Source organism: Athene noctua, chromosome 7 (assembly GCF_965140245.1).
Source record: "Athene noctua chromosome 7, bAthNoc1.hap1.1, whole genome shotgun sequence".
Lineage (NCBI taxonomy): Eukaryota > Metazoa > Chordata > Aves > Strigiformes > Strigidae > Athene > Athene noctua.
In genome coordinates, this window is record NC_134043.1 from 11,422,071 (window position 1) to 11,444,048 (window position 21,978).

The 21,978-nt window shown below is 50.0% G+C and overlaps 1 protein-coding gene across 4 annotated transcripts in view; it reads left to right on the plus strand.

Moving 5' to 3' along the window:
* The first annotated feature begins 4,466 nt into the window (after nucleotides 1-4,466).
* HEG1 (heart development protein with EGF like domains 1) overlaps nucleotides 4,467-21,978 on the plus strand; it is a 56,080-nt gene continuing 38,568 nt past the window's right edge. For all 4 annotated transcript variants that reach the window (XM_074910076.1, XM_074910077.1, XM_074910080.1 and 1 more), the window contains exon 1: nucleotides 4,467-4,863. In XM_074910076.1, the coding sequence (XP_074766177.1) occupies nucleotides 4,686-4,863 (178 nt within the window). In that variant the 5' untranslated portion in view covers nucleotides 4,467-4,685. The remainder of the gene's footprint in view (nucleotides 4,864-21,978) is intronic.

Here is a 21,978-nt window from a genome sequence, read left to right on the forward strand (position 1 = left end):
CTGCAGGATTTTCATGACATTGGCCGGGGCTGTGAAAGGCTCCTATAGAAGCAGAGAGAAGGGACCAGTCAAAGTAATCCTGACGAAGTGCTACAGAGATGCTCCTTCTGTAGAGACTCCTGTGGTTTTTGGTGATTTCAGACCAAAACAATGCAGAACCAGGCAAATTCGGTCATGTGTCTCCAACCCCTCAATCTGGAGAGTGGAAATCAAGGTGAAATATTGTTTTTCCTCCCTCCAAACAGGGTAATGGGTGGGAATCAATTAATCAGTGTTTAATATCAGTCATGGTTTATACAGTTATGTTAGAAGCTTCCTGTGTTGATGAGGTGTTTGTTTATTTTTAACTCATTTGTGCATTAAATGTGCTGGTTGCTTTCAGATGGAAGTGTTAAATGTATTTTATACATAATTCAGGGAGTTGCCTGAGGTAACAGCCTCTTTCAGGAGGATGTGGTGGCATTAATTTACATCAGGGTTTGCCTGGCCCATCCGACTCCTCAGGCATGATTTCATGCATTTAAATCTCCTATTAGTTTTGTCCTCTGAAGAAGGGAGGGGAGCAGCTCTCAGCCCAGAGCTGCCCTGGAACGATTATTAGCAGGATGCAGCAGCAGAGTGTGCAGTTGTGCCACGGGGATAAACAACTCCAGGACCACGAAGGGAAAAGCCAAGCGCCGGTGGCCTTTGATGAGTGCTCGTGCTCCACACATCATCTTGTTGCAGCACATCCTTCTCCCACCACTGATGCATCTTCCTTGGCCTCCCAAGAGGGTGTCTAATGTGGCACGTGGGTGTCAGGGGTGGTATCCCCACCACCCCACCCTCTGCAGCTCCAATGGATAAAAAAATCCAGTTAAAAAAAAAAAAAAGTGAGATTTTTTTTTCCCCATGTATTCATGTGGCTGTTGGAGCTGGAGCTCAGAAAAATCAGTCATAAATTGACTTCTTCAGTGCAGGGATATTCCTTATGAAGCAGTGAAGGTAGAAATAAAATAACATGGCAGGAAAACACAGTAGCTTTAAATTTGCAGCCACTAAACCTTGGCAAATTAGGCATCTGAGGGGGGGGAAGGGATTGCATTTGGGAAGTCTGAAACTGCCTGAATATTGGTGTTTCCTTTCCAGGTGCTTGTGAATAATGTGCTGCTCATGACTGGAACCTGGAACCATGGCGGAGAGAGGTGACAGATCATTTTCTGATGGTAAATACTGGTTTAAACACACGGGTTTATGCTGTGGGGCTTTTGCTGGGACTGGTGAAGGCAGCAGCCTCACCGCTGCCGTGTGTGGCAGAGGCTGCAATGGGCAGTCCCTGGCCCCAATGGTGCGTTTTCCTGCCTATATGAAGCTCTGCCAGGATGAGGCTGGTTCAAGGGCAGCACAGGCCCCTTTGGCCAGCGTTTCCTGGTGCTGGAGGTGCATATGGGCGTTCAGTCCTCATGGTCATCCCTGTCACAGTCACAAAATGCCTTGTTTGGTTCAGAAATGCAGCATTACAGCAGCCTGGGCAGGTTTATTGGCAATTTGGGAGAGGGCATTAGGTGCTCCCCGCCCCACAGGGTGTTAATAAAGGTCCTCACCGCTCACAGCTTGGGGGGGTCATGCTACAGCCACACCGCAGGGGCACGGGGAGACGGAGCCATTCGATACGGACACCAGTTGTTCTTTCAGCAGCGTTTGTTTTGCAATTGCCTGCTTCTGCTATTGCTCTCGATGCGCCTGTTGAGTAAAACAGTAGGAAGAATTTGTTGAGACTTTTTTGGAAAAGCATTTGATACCGTGCTTCCTGCTGGTTGGATTTACAGCTTGGAAGGATGCAGTAAGAGCAGGGAGCTGCTACGTGGCTTAGATGTTGGGGAAGTCTCTTGTGAAAGGTGGGAGGAAAGGGTTGAGAGCTGTAGGCTTGGTGTTATGGTCATCGAGCTTGAGAGTGAGCGGACAGGAGAGAATTCATTTCATGTCAGGGCTGGGTTTGGCTTTTATTTGCCCCACACAGCCCTGATGGTGTATAGCTGACCTCAGAGGGGTTTCTCTGCCCCTGCGACCTCACCTGTATCGCACAGTTAAAGGATTTAGGAAAGTGTCAGATTTGCTTGTTGGCAAGACTTTCATTTTTTTAACAAAACTTTCTGAAGAATCATAAATGTTACTGATATTACTTATTATCCTAGGAATCAGTAATGTGGAGTCCTTCATTTCATGTATAAAGATATCCCAAAGTATTTGAGCTGCTGCTCTATGCTCCCTGTGCCATCTCCTAAAGTATCAAAATACTTCACAGTGCTTCATCTGAGCTTTAACTCAGTCTCACAAGGGCACGTTATTTAGTGGTGTATTGGTCTCTCCATCTTATCGATGAGGAAGATTTTTTTTACACAGCCTAATCCATAAAAAATGTGTGAGTACATTGACATAGGCTGAAGCAGCCTAAAGATATCCTGTGTTGATCATGCACGTTGGTGGTAACTGCCTGTGGTTTCTGGGTCACTCAGATATCCCCTTTGCCAGGACTGGGATGTTTACTTGTATAATTAAAGTGTTGTCATGTTTTGGGGTTTTTTTTGCTTCATTTTCTAACATGTAATACTTCCCAAACGGACACTAGGTTAACTTATTCCTTGAGGTTAAGCGAATTTGAAGCAAGATGATGCCAAAATTTGCAGGGAACAGAAGAGAGAACGGGTTGATAGAGGGGTGCCTCAAGGGGCTGCCTTTTTCAGTGGCTTCCTCCGTGATTACACAAGCAGCAGAGCCGAGATTTCCAAGTGTGCTTCATTGCAAAGCTGTGTGGGAAGGTGCAGAAAACACCCACACATTGCGAGAAAAGCAGGGGAGCAGGGGCGACCCAGTCCTGGGTCTGGGTAAAGCCAAGGACATTAGCATGCTGGTGTGGGCTCATCAGTGCCACCTTTTGGGTGGAAAGAGGCTTTCATGAGAGTTTGTGTTTATCAGCCATCGGCTTGGGCTTTTGGTGAAGGGAGAAACGGGGAATGGGAGGCTGAGGACCAGATTTGGGTTTTGTCCGAGGCTGCAGCTACCTGGATGTGGTGTATTGTCACTTGTTATCCCTCGCTTTGAAATGTCGGATTCTGCTGGGCTTGTGGAAATTAAGCCTGATTCTGAAACAGCTTGAGGGAAAAGCAAAGGTCCCAGAGGGGAGAGGCTGCCCAGGACGAGTTTCTGTTCCCTGGGGAGGGAGAGCTCAGCTTGGGATGCCGGCAACCTTGGTCTGCCAGCAGCCTCGGCAAAGCCCTAATTGCTGTTCTGTGGCGTTATCTTTCACAGAGCCAGGAGCATGAAGTTATGAAAGGGAATTTCAGAACAATAAAGGGAAATCCTTTGCCTCTCGTACAGCCCAGCCTGGGAAATCCACCACTGCAAAGGAGTTGTGGCCACAAATGCTGCTGCCTGGCCTTTAAAAGAGAGCGGGTTAGCTTTATACCCAATAAAAGAGTTGAAGTTATTTGGCAGGGACTTGATTTCAATGGGAATTAAGTTTGGGGCTATCTAATGCTCACCACACTCATGTGGAAAGAAACTTTTCAATCCTGCAGAGCACTGCACAATCGGCCAGGTTTCCATCTGCTTCCCAAGCTGTAGTGGTCACAGCCAGAGGCGCGATAGGGGACTCGATCAATCCCATCGCTGCCTTTGTTTCTCTGCAGCTCAAAAATGAGCGCGGGAGTGTAACGGAGCCGACCCCCCCGCAGCCGTGTGCGGGGCGTCCTTATGGCAGCTGGGTGGTTTTGGCCTCGTCCCCCTGACATCCATCGCGCGTGGGGCCTGGAAAGTGAAATAGGGCACCACTGCCCTTGGGAGCAAAATGCGGGGGGGTGGCACTGCTCGGAGCGGGGGGGTGACACTGCCCGGAGCGGGGGGTGGCACTGCTCGGAGCGGGGGGGTGACACTGCCCGGAGCGGGGGGTGGCACTGCCCGGAGCGGGGGGGTGACACTGCCCGGAGCGGGGGGGTGACACTGCCCGGAGCGGGGCCCCCGCACCCCGCACCCCGCACCCCGCCGGGGCCGCTGCGCGGGGCGCGGGACTTGCGCGCGGTCTGCATTTAAGCGCGGTAGCGATAATGCTGCGGCACCAGGGCACCTCCTCGGTGGCTTGTGGCTGGGGGCGGTGGGCAAGGGGCTTTCCTGCTCGCCCAGCGCTGCTGGGAGATGCATCAGGAAAAATAAAGTAAAAATAAAAATATTTTTAAAACAAAAATCGTTTAAAAACCAGCAGTAACAATTATGCAGCTGCTGCGCGCAGCCGGGTGAGGGAGCGGGCGGCCCGACGGCGGCGCGGGGCGGGAGGGGGCGGCCGCTCGGGGCCGGGCCGGGCCGGGGGGGGCCGTGCCGAGCCGGGCCGTGCCGAGCCGAGCCGAGCCGCGGCTGGGTGATGTCAGGCTCGAGGAGGAGCCTCCGCCGCCTGCCCTTTTACTTTCGGGCGCCGGCACTTGGCCGCAGGCTGCTGCCGCTGCTGGTCGGGCCCCCCGCCCCCCCTTCGCCCACTCCGCCATGGGTACCCCTCGCTTTTAAGACCGGGGCGGCCGCCCTCTGCGCCGCCCCGGCGCGGGGGGGCACTGTGAATTAATTAAAAATCGCTATTTACGTGGTTATTCATTGCCCCGCTCCGGGCATGTGAACAACCACCACCCCCCCCCACCCCCCCTCCATCCACCCCCAGCGCCATGCCGGCAGCCTGCACCCTGCTGCTGCTGCTGGGGCTGGGGCTGGTCCCGCCGGCCGGGTCGTTGCCCCTCGCTTCCCTACGGCGTCTTCTTCCTCCTCCTCCTCCTCCTCCACCGTCCCGAAGCCGCCTCGGCCGCCCCTGCTCGCCTCCCGCCGCGGGACACGCCGGCAGCCCGGGTGAGTGAGTGCCCCGCTCCGCCGTGGGGACGGGATTTGGTCCCGGCACCGCGACCGAGGGTTGCTGAGCATCGCGGCATCACTTACCCCCGACCCCCCACCCCGCATCCTTCTCCCAAGCACTTTTAACCTTGCCCAGTCCGTCGTGGTGGAGGCAAAGCGCTTCAGCGGGCGAAGGTTTGGGGTGGGAATCGTCGGTGGGAAACTGTAAAGGCATTGTAGCTGCGTGGACTGAGTGGAAGGCAAACGGTGGAAACTTCACTGAGGAACTTGAGGAAGGTTCTGGTGGGGACTCACGTCCACCCACCAAAATGCTTCCCAGGCGGGAATTCGGCGGCGCCCGTAGGTGGTCCGCAGGGTCTGAGTCACCTACTGCTCATCTTCAGACCTGCCCTTGTCTCAGTTTAGGTGCTGCCCCACATCCAGGTGTGGGGACAGATGCCATCAGCTCTCTATAAATACCCTCACTCTGCGTCGCCTACAGACTGTCAGATTAGTCATGTATAAAGTCATATTTTTCCTTGCATGCCACATCTGCAGTGTCGTTATCAGGAGCAATGAGTAGTTTGGTGCTTTTACAAATGATGCTGCATTTCGTTTCAGCACAAGATAAAACCATGTTTTTCCCAGAACAAGCAGGGCTCATTTCAAGTGTCACCCAGTAAACTGGTTCACTTACTGAAGAAGACCCATAGCTCTGAGGATGACTAATTCTCAATGAGTTTGGAAAGTGCTGGGAGTCTGCAGGTGATATAAGGAAATTCAATATGCCAAAATAGTCTAGGTAGGTTTAAGGTTGATCGCCTGGAGCTGGACTGTCAAATTTCATCTTTTAATTCCTGATGTGGAGGCAATATCATGCTTTGGTACTCGGGGTTAAGTTTACTTTCATGGAGCTATACAATTTCAGGAAATGTGACAAAACTACATTTATAAAATTTTAGTTTTCTGCACAAAGAGCATGCCTTTGTAAGATATATCCATGCTAAACAAAATGCATAGTTGGGGATATTGACTGGAACGTTCCCTGCCGTGGATTCAAAAGCTCCGAACTAACAGTGTTTGTGTGAGAGCAGCCTGGTGACTAGGATCCTGCACTGAAATTATGGAGATTTGAGTCTGTTCCCAGCTCAGACACCTCTTTGTGCCTTTCCAAGTGTCAGTTTGTCCTCCAGACTGGGAGAGGGTAATGCTGTTTTACCTGCTATCAACCTTGTGAAGATAAAATCTGCAACTTGCCAGGAAAGTGCTCGCCTATTATTTGACAAGAGCTGCACAAATTCCTTGGTGGATAGAAAAAACTATTTCATTTCATCTCAGCTTTCGATCTGGCATCTTTTCCTGTGACCTTGATGACTCCTGAGAGTCAGCGTAGGAATGCATTTCCTTTGTGAGAGTCTGAAAAGCTTGAACTATCTGTCCACATGCTGGAAAAGCCATTTGTCTGGCTACCAGCGTCTGGCCGCCCGGCTCAGCAGTGGAGGCTTTGCTCCGTGCAGCCCGTGCTCGGCAGCTACAGGTGCTCGTGAATCATGTCAACCCCACCAGAAGGAACGGGGGACGCATCATGAAGGAGTGATAAATAGCCTGGCAGTAGCTTGGTGTCTAGAAAACAGCATCATGAATTACACTGGGTCCTGACAGCCGCGATTCACTCGCTGTTAGCTACAGCTCTATGCTTGTCAGTCAGGGGAATTGTTTGGCGTTACGGGAGCAGGCTGATGGGATCTTCTGAATCACTCAGGTTGAGCTGTAGATGCTTGAGAAATCCCTGTTTATCTCTGCTTCTGCCCCTGTGTTTTTCACCTTTGAAAATGCTTGCTTGAAGTGGGGGGGGAGCATTTCTTGTGAACCCATCACCCTGGTGCTACGTGGAAATGAGGATTACATCTCCGTTTGAAACATGTCTGAGGTTAGGCGGCAAAAGCTCTTTCTCAGGCAGGGCTTAGCGAGCAGATGGTGAGGCAGTGGGTGTAGAAATAGAGCTTTTGAGTCTCTGACAAAGCACGGGGTGAGGGAGCGGAGCGGGAGTCGGGCTGCCCTGTGGAACCTCACTGCCTTTCCTGGCCTGCCTGTGCCTCTGACCGCATCTGCCGCCCCTCCCTGCCGAACCCACTGTGGGCTTGTCTGGTGAAGAAACGAGGACAGATGGCTTTCACGTGTTGTTTAAAGTACAGGCTGAACCCGGGGAGAGGAACATAGGAAAAAAAGTAGGTGAAATAGGAAGTGAGAAAGCTGGTGACAGTATCCATGAAATTCCTCCTGGCAGCTGTTTCACCTGGGTGCCGGGCGAGCCGAAGGGCACTGTCTGCCACCAGCCTGGGTCGGATGGAGTTCAGTTACAAGCGCTGGCCTCCTTATTTCAGGTTTCCCGTCTGTAAAATGGGAATAATTCCAGTGACACCACAGGGACAGCAGAGGTGGCACCAAGCCCCTGACAAAGTCACTATGGCTGGGGTCCCCCTCTGCTTCTTCAATGTCCCTTTTCCCTTTACTTTTGACCTGCACTGATGCCCTGCCATGCTGCCCGGCACGGTGCGGAACCGCCGGCCGTGGACTTGCCCTGAGAAGTTGATCTGCTTTTCTGCCATCTGTGTCTGGCCTTCTGTCCTTTCTCCCTCTCTCTTGTGCCAGCTGCCGCCTTTCTTTGCAGCTTCCCTGGTGGGAGCCCTGGAAATAAGGTGTGAAATCACCCGAGAAGGAATCAGCTTAGCTTGCAGCAGAGATTTAGGCTGGCTGCTAGAAGAAACTTCCCAGCCCTCTAAGAGGGGCAGAACAGTCTGCATTTATTTATGTATTTTTTTAACTTTCTATCTTTGAAACTTTTTGTGTGAGGAAGAAACAAATTTAGGAGCAAGAGAAGAAGATGATGAGAAGGCTTGTTTGAACAAAAGTATGGTATTGCCTCCAAACCTGCCTCAGATTTCACAATATGGATTTTGTGGCTCCTGGGGGCAGAAGCCCTCTCGCCGTACAGTCACATTGATGCAGAGATGTGTAAGGTGCTGCTGTTTAGCTTTGCTAGGATTTCAGGTGACCGCTGGTGGTGCAGGAAGGATGCTTCCTCCCCCAGCAGTGTGGGGACAAGGAAGGATCATCTCCCATGCCTCTACATTGCTATCAAAAGACCCACAGGCTGCAGGGTTTTATTTTCTTGGGCATCTTCGCTGCCCCTCTCCGTGAGCTGTACGTGGATTTGGTTGATGTGCTGCGAACATGAAGTCACTGGAGTTGTACAGATTTAGCTCTGCTCCTTTGGGGTACAAAAGCATAAAAGAAAAGAGAAGAAAAAAAAAAGTTTCAGAAAAGGTGGGAGATAAGAGATCAACTTCCCTGCCCCTTCCCCATCCCAGGCCCCTGAAGGTAATGAGGGTCGTGCACTGACTGGCTGGGTTTGCATCAGTCTGTGAAAGCACTTTGCATGGTATTTAAGTGGTAAATAAATACAGTCCGAGAGATAATTGTGTAACCTGACTGGCAGGGAGCACACTGTGATGCATATTGATTTACACCTCCATACACAGCAAATGTGAATGCTAAGCTGTGACCAGGGCACAGCAGGTAAGGGGATAGCTGCTGTAGCTAAAGCCCCTTATTGGGCTCTCCACAAACTTTCATTTCCCAGTAGCAAACCACCAGACCCAGCCGGTGCCCATTCAGCAGGCATTGGCAGTGCGCTCTGCTCCAGCAGCCACTGCCACTTCAGAAGGATAATTTAATTTGTTCTAATTTTCACTCATAGCTGGGAAGATAAGGGAGACAGGCAGTTGGTGCCATGTCTGGGGGAGCTGATGCCAGCCTTGCTGGTACAGGCATGCCTTCCTCTGGGAATATTATTTTCAGTATCTGAAGTTGCAGATACTGATGAGTTTAGAGGAGCATGGGGTTTCTGGGATAACTTGCTCCCTTCACCTGCTCTTACAGATCCCAATTTTTGGGCTGACAGTCAGAAACACTCTGTGATTGAGCTCCCAAGCTGTTCTGCATGCTGCCACCATCCTCCCTGTCCCCTTTCTCTACAGGGGGCATGTCACAGCAGCTGAGTGCCATGTGGAGGCTCCATCACCACCACATCTCTAGGATGTGGCAGAGGATTATGCTTATTTAGTAGAGGGAGTGCGGTACTAAGCTAGAAAGGCACTTAGTGTGCAAAATTCAAATGGATGCTGCCGTGGCTGGGACTGTGCATGTGAAATATAAAGCCGCTTCTTCAAACCCACAGTGTTTCAGGCAATCCTGCAAAAGGGATTTTGGGAGGTGCTTTGGCAATAGAAGCAGGGGATTGCTCTGTCCCGTGAGCTACCGATTCAGGTGCTGAGCAGTCCCTTGGGTGAAAGCGGAGACCAAAGCCTGGCCATCTGTAGGTGTGTGCTGGCTGCCTGCTTGAGTGCTGCTGCCAGCCTGCCTGGGCGCCAGGGCCATGCCCGCGGCTGCGGGAGCTGCTGCTGGCCCCGCTCATTGCTCTTAGGGCTGTACAGAAGTGGACTGAGACCTTAGTAGCATCAGGCTGGTTGTGAAGGTTGTATTTATGAAGCAGTCATGCAAGCTAATAAAAAAAAGCACAGACTAAGGAACTATTTCAGTGAAGTTAATCAAGCCAATAAAACCTGTCAGTGTAGCAATAGTGTTTCAGTACTGTGGTGTAGGCACCACTGAAGTCAGCGGCTCTTCTGGGGTTGCTGCTGAAAGGACCCACTGGCTGGTGCTGTGGGTTCCCCATCAACGGTAGTTGTGTGCCATTTCCAAAATAAGGGTAGGTACACAGTGGTAGGGCTCAGCTATGGCTGAAGCTGCTGTCTTTTTGCAGCACAAAAATGCTGTCTGTGCTGTGGGGAGGCGAGGGGGCATGTCAGGCTGTGCCCAGTCTGGTGGCCCTTCCATGTGTGGGATGCTCAGGGCAGGGCTGTGACCTCCTAAATACCCTGGGGAAATGATCTGGAGCTGGATGGATCCTAGCTAGCCAGCGTAAATCCTCTGGATTCTGGCTTTGCTTCCCCGCGTAGTTTCAAGAGAGTTTCTCAGGTATGGAGGGTGAGGAGGGTCTGGGTAGGTCAGGGTAGATGGACAGCACCGCTCATGCCTGGGCTGATCCCCTCGGCTGTGCATGGAGCTCCTCTGGAAAGAGGCATGGCCAGATCCTGGCACCTGTTGTGGTGTCTTTGTGCAAAGAAGCTTTCAGTGCAGTTTGAACATCCAGAGTGTCAGAAGGTACTCCAAGCAAATTAAAGGTTGTTTTTTTTGTAATAGTCCCCTGATAACATCCAGTACAAAACCCATAGTCTGTAGCTCATGAGCAAACTCGTCACAAGGCCTTAATACCCCAACCACAGGCCCTGTTATTTACATTCGATTGAAGATGTAGGTCATACAATATGTTTTTTTCTCTTTCCTGATTAGCTGAGCGTGAAAGGCAGAATCCAATTTTCAGTGGCAGTAGACCTGATTACAAATTCAAATTTTTATTTCTCTGAGCAGTTTTGTGACATTTGCATTGTAATTTGCTGTTTCCATAAATAATAGAGGTTCATTTACGGGAATATTCATCCAGAGCAGATGCAAGAGGGCTACAAGCACAGGCTTGGTGGAAGAATGAAGTCTTTGTGTGCCTATCAGGAGAAAATGGTTTTGGCACATCTGGCCATCCTTCCCTCTCACCCTTCTCTGCGTACATACGGCTGATGCATGTACACCCACCACCATATACTTTTTAATGCCCGGGTGTGATACCATAACATCCTGCCACTTCAGCAAGGGGCACGGTTCATTTATGGCTCTTTGATTATGCAAAGTTCGCATTCATCCTTTCAGGCTGAAATCATTCGCGTCCGAGGACAAGGAGAGAACTTTCCCACCCAAAAGGGAAATGATGTTGCATTACTGAGCGACCAGCCCAAGTAATAATATAATCTTAGAAAAATGCAGTTCCCTCGAGTAAAGGAAGCTCTGTAAACTTCAGCTCCTCCAAGCTGTTAATGTAGCTGTTGCCTGTGTTATAGTAACGCTGTTGTCAGACCCAGTCTACTGACATGCTCAGGAGAGAACAGGGAAAAAGGGAGTAAGAACAAGTTCTTGCTTAAAATGAGGACCTCTCTTAGGACCTGAATACAGTGAGGTATATAATACAGAATTTAGGATCTTGGGTCACATCCCTTCTTTGCTGTTAATTTGTTTTTTATCTCGGCTGGGTGTTGGATGGGATGATGTTCACCTCTGGTCCTGAAGAGCTTGGAAAAGGAGCGGGCAGAGCCAGGGTGAGCAGAGGGATCAGCTGGAGGAAGGTAGAATGATGCGAGGTTTCCACTCACTGGGGTGCTGGGGTCAAAATTCTGATTGTGTAAAACCAAGGGAGAAAGAGGCTCATTTTTAGAACTGTCGGTGTTTGGGCAAACCCATGCAAGGGAGGGACATGTGATAGTTAGTCCGTAGCAGCACCTGTGGTTTGCTCTCGTTTGCTCACCACGGGGTGGGAGGTGGTAGTGTGTGCTGTGGTTTATTTTGGGCTCTGTGGGTGCTGAGTGCGTACAGGTCCCATGGCCAGGGCATGGACCAAGCCACAGAGACCCTCCTTCATCAGGGTGCGACAGCTCCCCAAGCCAGACACTCACTAGAGTCTTCTCTAGCAAAGTGCTGGTCTTCATAAAACTTGTAGGAACTTGCTGTCTTGGAGGTCTCTGCTTCCAGGCTAATTTGTTTCAATGTAGGAGACAGACAAAGCTGTCTCAGGAGCTTCATGTCTTCAGAAAGCAGTATAAAATACGTGAGATATAAAAAATATAATTTAAAAAGTGCCTGAAATGCAAACCTCAACCTATTTCCTATAAGCAGGGCGCTTATATGAAGTATCCTTCAAGCTGTTGCCTCTCCTGTGCTGCTGCCCTCAGTCCCTCCCATGGCTTCGGATGAAGGTATTTCACATTGCCTGTCCTCTGCTCAGGCAGGGCTGTTGAGGAGGCTTCTGCATCCACCGTGCCCTTGACTTGCAGTCATTTGTTAAATAGTTTTGCAGTTGGTTACTTAAGCATCTCCGAAGCTGCAGTCAGCATCTCGGCTGTGGGTGAGGGAGCGCTGCTGCCAAAAGTCAGGATCTGTGTCGAGAGCCTCCTAAGCTTTGGCTGTCTTTCCTTAAAACCCCGAACCCTGGAGTTGTCATTATAGGAGAATCACTTAGAGGGGAAGAAGAAGAGCTTCTGGCTGTCGAGGTGGTAGATAAAAAGCCCTTGAAAATGTGAGCTGCAAATCCAGAAGACACACAAGAAGTCCAGGCTGGCTGTATTTAAAAACACCGCTAGCTCAGAGCTGAACTCTGGAGGCTTCTGAGTCCAGACGGAGGGGCTGTTTCAGACACTCCTGCTTGGCAGGGCTCTGTCTGTGTGTCTGCAGGAGAAATGCAACCATCTGAATCATCTTGCTTTGCTAGGAAAAGAGAGGGTGTGCAAAGAAGTGCAGGGCAATGCAGCAGGAAAACTGGGTGAAAACCCAGTTGTTTTCTGTCCAGCTGTCTGAATACCTTGTGCAAGTGCTTTGGCCTTGGCAGATTGACTCTCTCCGCTGGGAGAAGCAAGCTCCATCTGCCTTTTCATTCTTTGCAAGGATGTGAAGCTAGGAGGACTTTTAAAACGACTTTTGCAGCATCTCGACTGTGGTCTGGCCAGTTTAAGCTGTTTGAGGTTGACCGTGTCACTTGCAATGTGACTAAATACCGCAGGTCCTTCCCTCTGCCCATCTGCGTGAGCACCCCATCTTGGGCTTACCAGTCAGTGCTTGCAAAAAATCTTCTGGAAATGCCGTGACCTTTGCAGTTCTTTCACCAAGGCAAACACAGAGATGTTTAAGGGACCTTTTGCACAGTGGTTAGATGGCAACAAGGATCTTGCAGCTGAAGTTTGGGAGAAAATACCCTTTTTTTTAACCCTGAGCTAGTTTAACTCTGGGATGAAATCAGCTGGGAAAGGAGTGAGGAGGAATTTTAAGTGGTCTGATAGAAAGGCATGTAAACTGTGCATGAAAGGTTAACTTGGCAGGGTTAATGGTTGTCCCAGGGGTGCAGCCCAGGCTGCATCTCCCAAGGGACATTGTGTTGCACACACACGTTCAGGGTGTTTTTCTCAGCATTTTTCAGCATGCTGGGATGGCAGAGGTTTTAAAGGCCATTACAGGAATCAGTCTGACCTCTTGCCTCTATAACCAGACAGACATAGTTGTCATTTCTTCTACCAGAACCACCCTAAGATTCCTTCAGGGTTCTTTAGATCCTGGAAGAAATCTATTCAGGAGTTTTGGACTGATGGGCAGGCTCCTTTGGTTTGCCAGTAGCAAAGGAAGGCTGTTTTTTTCTTGAAGAGCATGCTAAAAGGCACTTTTGCATCTGGAGTGACAAGAGGAATTTGAATCTATAAAGTACAATTATCCACGTCACCACCTGTTAGGACGCTGGCGTTAACACCCTTCCTCTTGTGGAAAATCTCTTAAGCCCCCAGGACCGGTGTGAAACATCACGCTCTGTTCAGCTTCACTGAAGGGAGGATGAATCACACAAAGTTGAAGATTAGGCTTCAATATATTAGTGGAAAGATACGGTCTGTGATAGCCTAGCAGCAGGGCACAGCAGCCCACCCAGGGCAGCAGGACCTGTCTTGCGGGGAGGAGTATGTGTAAATTGAGGGGTGGAGATTGGCGGTTGGATATCTGAGGGAGTTTTGGTTTCGTTTGGTTTTTAGACCACTCTATAAAAGCAAAAGGCAGGTCTGGAAGGGATCTCAAGGTATCTCCCAAGGGATCCCAAGACATCTCCCCTTGCAGGATCACCCCAGATGTTTATCTAACACATTTAAAAACAGGTTTTAAAAAAAGTTTACTCCTGAGAAAGGCTTCACAGCTTCTCTAAATAGTTGTCCCCCTGCATCTGTGCCATTATAGGTAAGAAAACACTTTCTTATCAGGGAAACTGTAGCAGCTGATAGTTAAACCTTCTACAAAGAAATATATCCCATACAAGTGGTGGCCAGGTTTGACCCTGCATAACTTGTAAGATCTCATGAGCTGACAAGTTAAGGTAATTTAGCAATCTGGGGAAATAATGCAAAAGGTAATTCTGTGTATTGAACTGATGTCTCCCCCTGTGATGGGAATGAATTTCTAGGAGTGGAAGCATCAGCAAACCAACTGCGCATGATTTGCTTTCCTTGTCAATTGGAATCAAGGACCCTGTTTGTGGAGCATAATACTGCTCTTGTAATTCAGCCTTTATCTTTGTGCTGGAGCTGTGCATAATTGTATCTGTGTCTGGAGGGACAAGGGGAAGGGTTTCAGTAGCTGGTGCTCACAAAGACATCTTTAGAAAGCTCCTTACCCCTGGTACAGGCTTGGAAGAGCTCAAAGGAAAACACCCCTGAGTAGCTTTAGGCATTTGAACAGTCATCATTGTTTGATTCGGATTCAGTTACAGGACTAACATCTAAATGTTAATTCTTTTTTGGACATTATCAGCTCTTTCAGCAAATATAGAATGGGGCTGCAGTATTAGACTGGCAGCCAACCTTGCAGATAAAAGCCCTTTGAAAAGATGTTTCTTAGAAGGGAAACTTGATCAGAGAGTGTAGAATAATCATGAAGATGGTCTTTTCTGAGGGACATGGAGTGAATCCGATGCATGAGGAAAGCCAAATGAGGACCAGGAGGGGAATGGGAGTACTAGCAGTTTCATGGCTTCCAAGAACAGTCCATACCATGCAGACAGAGATCCTCATAATCCTGTCCTGCAAATTGCTGGTATGCCTGGAGATCGTATGGTGCTGGGTAAGCCATGTCACATGTTAGGTTAAGACCGATAATTGATGGTTACTTGATGGCATGAGTGTGCCAAGGCAGGTGGTGTGAGGTTGGCTCTATATGGGTAATGTGAGTCGGTGTGTGGACAGATGGGGTTTGGATGTAGATTTCTGGCCTCTTCATCCTCTGTGCTGCCTTGCTCAGCACACAGCGCCCATATGCACCAATGTAGGCTGTGACCTGACCCTGACTCCTGTGAGTCCTCAGTGACAGCCTAGTCCTGCCCTTTCATCACCCATTTCCACTGCTGGCCACAGGGCTCGGCTGTGGGACTGCCTGCTGCAGAGCAGAGACCTGCATGCCACTGAAAGAGGAGGTGTCTTGTTTTCAACCTCCTGAAACATATGCGGAAAGGCAGTGGAAATGGTAAACCCCTTCCCCCCTGGTTCTCAGAAAGGAAACATGTGACTGCAGAGGCAGTGGGAGAGCAGCACAGGGCAGTGGGAGAGCAGCTCAGGGCAGCAGGAGGGATGCCTGCTCCAGCCGGCCCAGGGCACGCTGCTCCTCTGTGGTGGCAGTGGTGACCAGCCAGTGGGTGCCAGCGGGGAAGGACCTGGCTCATCCCCTGGAAGAAGGAGGTCCGGCGCCATCCTGAGCCCTGCCACTGTTGCTTCCGGCGGCAGATCGGTGCCGTGTCATCTAGGAAATGCGATTTAGATCATCATCCTTTCACAGCAGATGGGGGAAGGGAGGTGCGGGCCCTTATCTCTTCTGGGGATTAATTTCTCTTTAAGCTGCTTTAGTTTTTGCCTGTTTGTTTTTTTCTCCATCCCCTCCCAAGTCTCATCATCCCTTGCTGGAAGAGCCATGGGAGTACCCATGGTTCCTACTGCTATGACACCATGCCCTGCATCCCACCTTCAGCTAGGAGGTGAGAACTGGGTGTAAGGCTTGGGCTGCTGTCAGTTTTCCCCTGGGATGGGGTTGGATTTTGCTACTCTACATGGAGGTAAGAACCCAGTGAGCTTTGTGTCTGTGTGTCACCAAACTGCATCTACCCCTTGGTGGCTTTGTGATCTTCCTGCATCCGAGAGGGCCCTTCATTCCTCTTGTCCCCACCATGTCCTTGAGAAAGTTGCTCAGTTCCCAGGTTGGTCATCACGCCTGGTGTGGCCACCAGCCAGTAAAGCTCTTTGGTGTGTGCTTAGTTTAAGCATGGAGAATAGTTCCTTGGGGAGCTCTTCTTAAGTGCATTGCTAGAGCAGGTTCTGGTCAAGACACCTGGACTAAAGCCCATCCTGCAGCGATGGGCAGCATCGCTTGGCCCCCAGGGACCCATGGCAGCCCCCGGCTGCTCCCAATGTGACCTCTCAGCACAGTAGCACCCCTTTTCCTACTCTTTCCTCCATCTTCCTGGTATTTATTGTGCCCTCCTGGCTGTGAGAAGCAGCTCCTGGGCTCACACCACTTTGGAGCAGGGACCTGTGGCTTTGTTTCCAGAGTCTGACATGACAATACCACCTTGTTTTCGCCTGGGTCTGCAAAGGGCTGGAGTCCTCGGCTCCTGGGGTGGATGGCTCCTGCTGCACGTATGCTTCACACTGCTGGGCATTGCTTTTTTGCTACACGTTGAGGTTTTGTGCAGAAAAATCTGTGCTTCAGCCCATAGTTCTTGTGGTTTTAAGCACAATTCCAAATAATCAATAGTTCGATTTTTTTTCCCTGCAAGATCCATTTAAGTCAAATACAAGTCACTGAGTTTATATTGGGAGTAAATAAGCTACATGGAATGACTTTAGTTATACATGAGGTCAGACGGAATGAGCTAATGCTCCCTTCTGGCCTTGAAATTAAAGTTTTCAGAAAGCAAAATTTCATTCTGCAGTTTCTAAGCTGCTAGCACCTTTCTTATGGAGGAGCCTGAGCCCCTAGGCTGCACAGCGCTCTGCACCTTGTGGGGCTGCTTGCCCCTTTATTGCCGAAATATAGACTCACTTGGAGGCAGTTTTCTTACCCGTTTAAATGAACACAGTCAGCTTCTGGGGGCATGTAATGGTGCGAGGAAGCCATACAATGGATTGTGATGCCCTGGTTAACATGCAAAGGGTAGTTAATCTCTCCAGAGCAGCAGCGGGCTAGCTTCCCTGGAAGCACTGCCCCATGTGAAATTTACCAATTGCAAACCTTGAAGAGAAATTCCAGGTTTCTGGAATTTTTCATGTGAGAGCACTGGAGAAAGGTCCTTGTTAGAAATTAAGTCACATGCTTACAAAAGCCAGGAGCGGCATCGTCCTGCTCTCTCCAGCCTTGTTTCTTTCCACTTAACCAGCACTGTACACACTGCCATGGCTTTTTTTCCTTTTTTTTTCCCCTTTCTTTTTTGCAGCCAGGATGTTTTTTCTTGCCTTTTTATTGTTCCAGTGACCTAGCAACTCCACTTTGGTGGAGCTTTGCCAGGAGACTTCCTCCCCGAGCCGTCTGACAGTCTCCAGCAGCATTGCCCTCAGATGGGAGCAGAAGTTAAAGTGACACCGGGCTGGGTCCCTGCACAGCTTTTGCTTAGCCTTTCTGAGTGCCTGCAAGGGTAGAACTGCCTTCCCACTGAGCCAACCTTCCAGGGGACTTTTAAAAACCCTGGAAAGGGGAAGGAGAAGCACTGTGTGGGTGCTATTTTCTGTAACATTTCTGCAGGACATTACAGAAAAGCCAGGAGGGTTTTAGGAGTGAATTTAGGTGGTGCTGAGATTTGGAATGTGGGATCTGCAGGGCAGGAAAGGTGCTTGGAGATATTTCAGCATCGCAGGGTGGTGGGAAAGGGGATGGAGAGAAGGAATGAATGCTCAGAGAACTGTGCATTCCGTGGAGATTTTTCACTTATTTTTATTAATGTCTACTGAAAACAGTGAGAAAGAAATCCCTTTGGGAAGTGCTCCTGGGCCCTATCAGCTGATGCTGGGGCAGAGCTGCCTTCTCACACCCTGGGACTACAGGGGCTTTTCCCACATTAACACCAGAGGCGGGATGGGACAAGAAGGGACATGGGGATGACACAGGACAGGATGGGAATGGGAACAGGGGACAGGACACAGGAGACGGACTAAGACACTACTGAGGTTGAAAATAAATGAGCCAGCAAGCAAACAAATACAGGTAATTCGGGCTTTCTGCTCAGGAAAGGCAGCAGGGACATGGGTCCCAGGGCTCTGTGGGGCCTCTCTGGGGCTGGAGGCTCCGTCCCCTCTTTGCTGGCTGGCTGAATTGGGATTTTACTGGAGCGTTGGCACAGTTATGGGTTTTTTTAGGAGTATGGGTAGTCATGAGACAGCTTATCCCTATTGGAGGTGGACTTTTATTTGAATGTGTTTACCAAAGACTTGTCAATAAAGCAGGTGGGTTTTTGTTTGTTGGTTTTGTTTTTTTTTTTTTTTTTTTTTTTAATTCAGTTGCCAAAAGCCATTTAAAAAAGCTCATTAAAAGAGGTTTAAGGTGCTGCTCTGAGCCCTGGGCTGGTGGTTTTCAGGCAGCGTGGGTCCACATGGTCCCAGGGATGCCTGGATTAAACCCAAACTGTCCAAGAAAGATGAGTAAGAAGCTCAGGATTTCATAGGCTTGAGCTGGTGATCCGGGAGCCTGCATCTCCTCAGGGAAATGTTTAGGACACCAAAATTAAGAGGCTGGAAACCACTGGATAAGCAGGACAATACCCTGTCCCTGCACTGTGCAGGTTTTATCCCTGGTTGCAGGCAGGCCGTAGGCATGCATCCCATGCTTTTGGAAACGACCACAGGTTTCTGTGTGCTCTTTGTTTTGTAGTACCTGTTTCTCTGCTTTAGAATACTGCTCTTAAAAGCAGTAATTGGATCCTTTTTTTTCTTATGGCATCTCCAAGCATCAGACTCTGGGATCATGAAAAAAAAGGTAGGAAGCAAAAAGCCTTTAGCACCCTCCATGATTTTACAGGTCCCAGAGGGGAGGTGGTGTGGAAGTGCAGTATGTTTTGTGTCGTAAAGCAGTACTGCAAGCAAAGTGCCATGGCCTGGAATAGGAGGGTCTGAGGATGATGCTGATGTCCCCAGCCCTGTGGGCACCCATCACCCGTGGTGGCCAGGTAGGTGTTAACCACCTGGACCTTGGCGCTCAGAGCTTGCAGGGTCTGCTGCTGGCATTAAGACCCCATCACCTTTCTCAAGCTGACATATTGAAGCCCCAGCCACCTTTGGTAGTGGATAAATCCTTTGTACTATGGTTTAAATGATGTAAAGTCCTGTAAAATGCTGTCCTGCTCTGCCTGGGACCTGGTAGGGAGGGGACGAGGAGGATGAGGACCAGAACAAGATGCTGCCAGGGGATGCATCTGTAGGATACCCCATCCAAACTGATCCCTGCAGCAGGGTGGGAGGTGCTGGCAGGACTCCTGCACCTCTTCTCTTCCCCATCCACCCTCTCTTGCCACCTTCATCCAGCTGAATAATTCTTTTTATTAATATTGAAAGAATTAGCAAAAAAGAGTTGACCGTATGTGTTTAAAAACCTCTCGCATTCTTCCCGTGCTTAGTGCACACAAGGGACCTTCCCCAAGCAATATTATCAGCATGTTTACGCTCAACTAACCCGTCTCAAGTATGAAGATTTTTTTCTAAGCTCCATTTCAGCCCCCCCCCCCCCCCCCCCCCCCCCCCGTTCCCCCCCTCCCCGCCTCGTACTGCTTCTTTCAGGGCAAGAACAAGGAAGGAAATCAAAAATCCCAGAGAGCCCTGGACGGTCCAGATTTAGGGCTGTAGCTTTTGTTCGCACAAACTCACTTGGCTCCTAACCGGCCTCCACCCATGATCCCGACATCCGCAGCAGCCGTTCAAAACACAGCACAGAGCCTGGCCCCGGCCCCGGCGGGGACCGGCAGCCACCCGTGCCACCCGCTGCGGGGCCGGCAGCCCCGGCTTTGCTCCCCGCTTCTCCTCCCTCGCAGCCTGCCTTTCTTCTTAACCTTTTCCTACAACCGGCAAGGAGTTTTCTAAGTTGAGATGAGTTTTTTTTTTTCCCCTCCCTTGCAACCTCAGATGATGTTAAGATTATGCAACGTTAACAGATGTGGGCTTTATAATTATAGCTGCCTGTCCTCGGGAGGAGCCTGCTTCGGCTTCACGCGTGCTCAGCTCAACGTGGGATGCTCCTGGGGTGGCCGTAACCCTGGCAAAACAGCCGCTGCATGGGCGGCTGTACCGGGAATGGTCCCCAGGGAATCGCCACCCTCCCGAGGAGGGACTGCTGAGGGGTGAAGGGCTGCTTTGGGCGGCTGAACAACTGCTCTTGGCTTTCCTTGTGTGCAAACACAGATTAAATTTGCTTTCCCTGCTTGAGGGAATATTTTTCTGCCCTTTGAGGAGAAAAATCCCTTCTGCAGGAAAGCGGCAGGGCTGGGATAGCTCGTGGTGTGCTTTGGCTGGCTGTGATGCTCCTGCCAAATGCTGTCTGTAGGGATCCTGCTCCCCTCGTGTTAGCAGGATACATCCCTCCTCACTCCCTGCCCTAAAATGTCTGTGAGTGATCACAGCCACTGCTGAAAAGTTGCAGTATTGTGCTTTTCTGTGTTGTACTGCCCCATGGTTGAGCCTTGAGCATCACCGTGACTTTGTCGTGGCAGCAGTCACCTCCTGGCCAGGGCAATGCCTGTGCTGCATCCAGGGATGGAGACAGAAAATTGCTGGTCCAAAAGGGATTTTTCAGGAGTCTCACAAGGTAGACATCCAGCCGAGCTGCCAGGGGCAAACCCAAAGCCTCAAGAAATCAGCTGGAACTTGATCTGTTTGTTCTGGCTGCATTATAATTCAGCTCCCAGCAAGCTGCGGACTTGTTATGGTTGTGAAGAAAAAGTAACTCTGAGCCTCGACCTGTCTGGTGAGCATCACTGCTAGTTTTAACTGGTAAGGAAAACACCAGTCCAGCGGGTGGCAGGACGGTTTTGTGCTGGAAGTCAAATATTTCTCTTGACTGCTGTGGTTGCATGGAGTTAAACCACAGAAGGCAGTTGGCAGTTTAGGATGTGACAAAAGTGTTAGTGACAAATCAGTACCTGAGCTAAAGGGGCTGCTCTACTTTAAGCATTAGGGGAGGCCAGATGGTCCTGCATGTATTTTTTTGGAACAAGTTTGCATCTGGTCCATCCACTCCAGTTGATGGTCATCTCTGAAGGCTAATTTCTGCAGGCAAGTCAAAGAGGAGATTGCAGTTGTCTTGCACTTCTGTCAGGCTTGATGGCTGTGTGATGAACTGAGATTTCATGTTTAGTTTGTTGAACAGCCTAATTTTTTGGGGTTTCCTTACTACATGCTGTGGGTTGGATTTTCCAGCATGGCTTGCACTGTGCAAGCACCGAACTGGAGAGCTGAGCCCATACTGGCACAAGCTTTCCCCCTGCACCAGAACCTGGCATACCATGCAGGGCAGAGTTAAAAATGCCGGATGACTCTAAAAAGCCTGTGTAAATAATACCTTCTTATTCAGCCTGTCTATTCCCTGACTGCACTCAAACCTAGGTTAGCTGACGCCCATGATAAGGGGAAGGGGTTTGCATTAGTTTATTCCCAGCAGCTCTGCAGAGCCAAAAGAGGATAGAGAAAACTCCAAGGTGGATTTGCGGGGTGAACAACAACCAGACAAGCAGTCAGCAGCATTTTACCTTTGAACTAGTTGCTTTCAATCAAGGGTCTTAGCTGAAGGTACTGTTTGCTGGCATTTCCAGGGTTATTTTTAAGAAGTGGCAATTAAATGCTTGTGCAGTGCCTGCTATATATTTTAGCATGCCTGGTTGGAGCCCTTGTTGACAAATGACTTGGCAACCTGAGAAAGCAAATTTCCCTCTGTCTATACTCATCCCCTAAGGGTTTCTTTAAGCATCTGCTGCTCTGCCTTTTTTCTGTGCTGCAAAGCTGGCTGCTGGGGCACAGTAAACATGGGTTGCACAGCTGAAAGCTTTTAGTGAGAGGGGAACAGAGAGAAATTCAGTGTGCCGCCCTCCAGCACACCCAAATTTTTCAGCATCGGGGCTGCTATAAATGGACTTGTGGGCTACAATTACAGGCTGGGTATTGGCTTGCAAATGAGCGTAGCAAGCATCCCCTGCAACTTTGCATCCCCTCGTCCAAATGGTGACAACAAGCAGCTTGTTACACGGGACAGGAGGTGGCTCACAGCGGGCTCCAGACGTCAGCGCCTGCTCAGCGAGGAGGGCATCGCAGCCATGGCTGGGGCTGTCAGTAGAGGCACCTGAGGGGCTCTTGTCCCCTTGGGCCTCGTGGTGCTCAGACTCACAGGATGAAATGCAGACTATCCTACCTACATTGCTGTTTT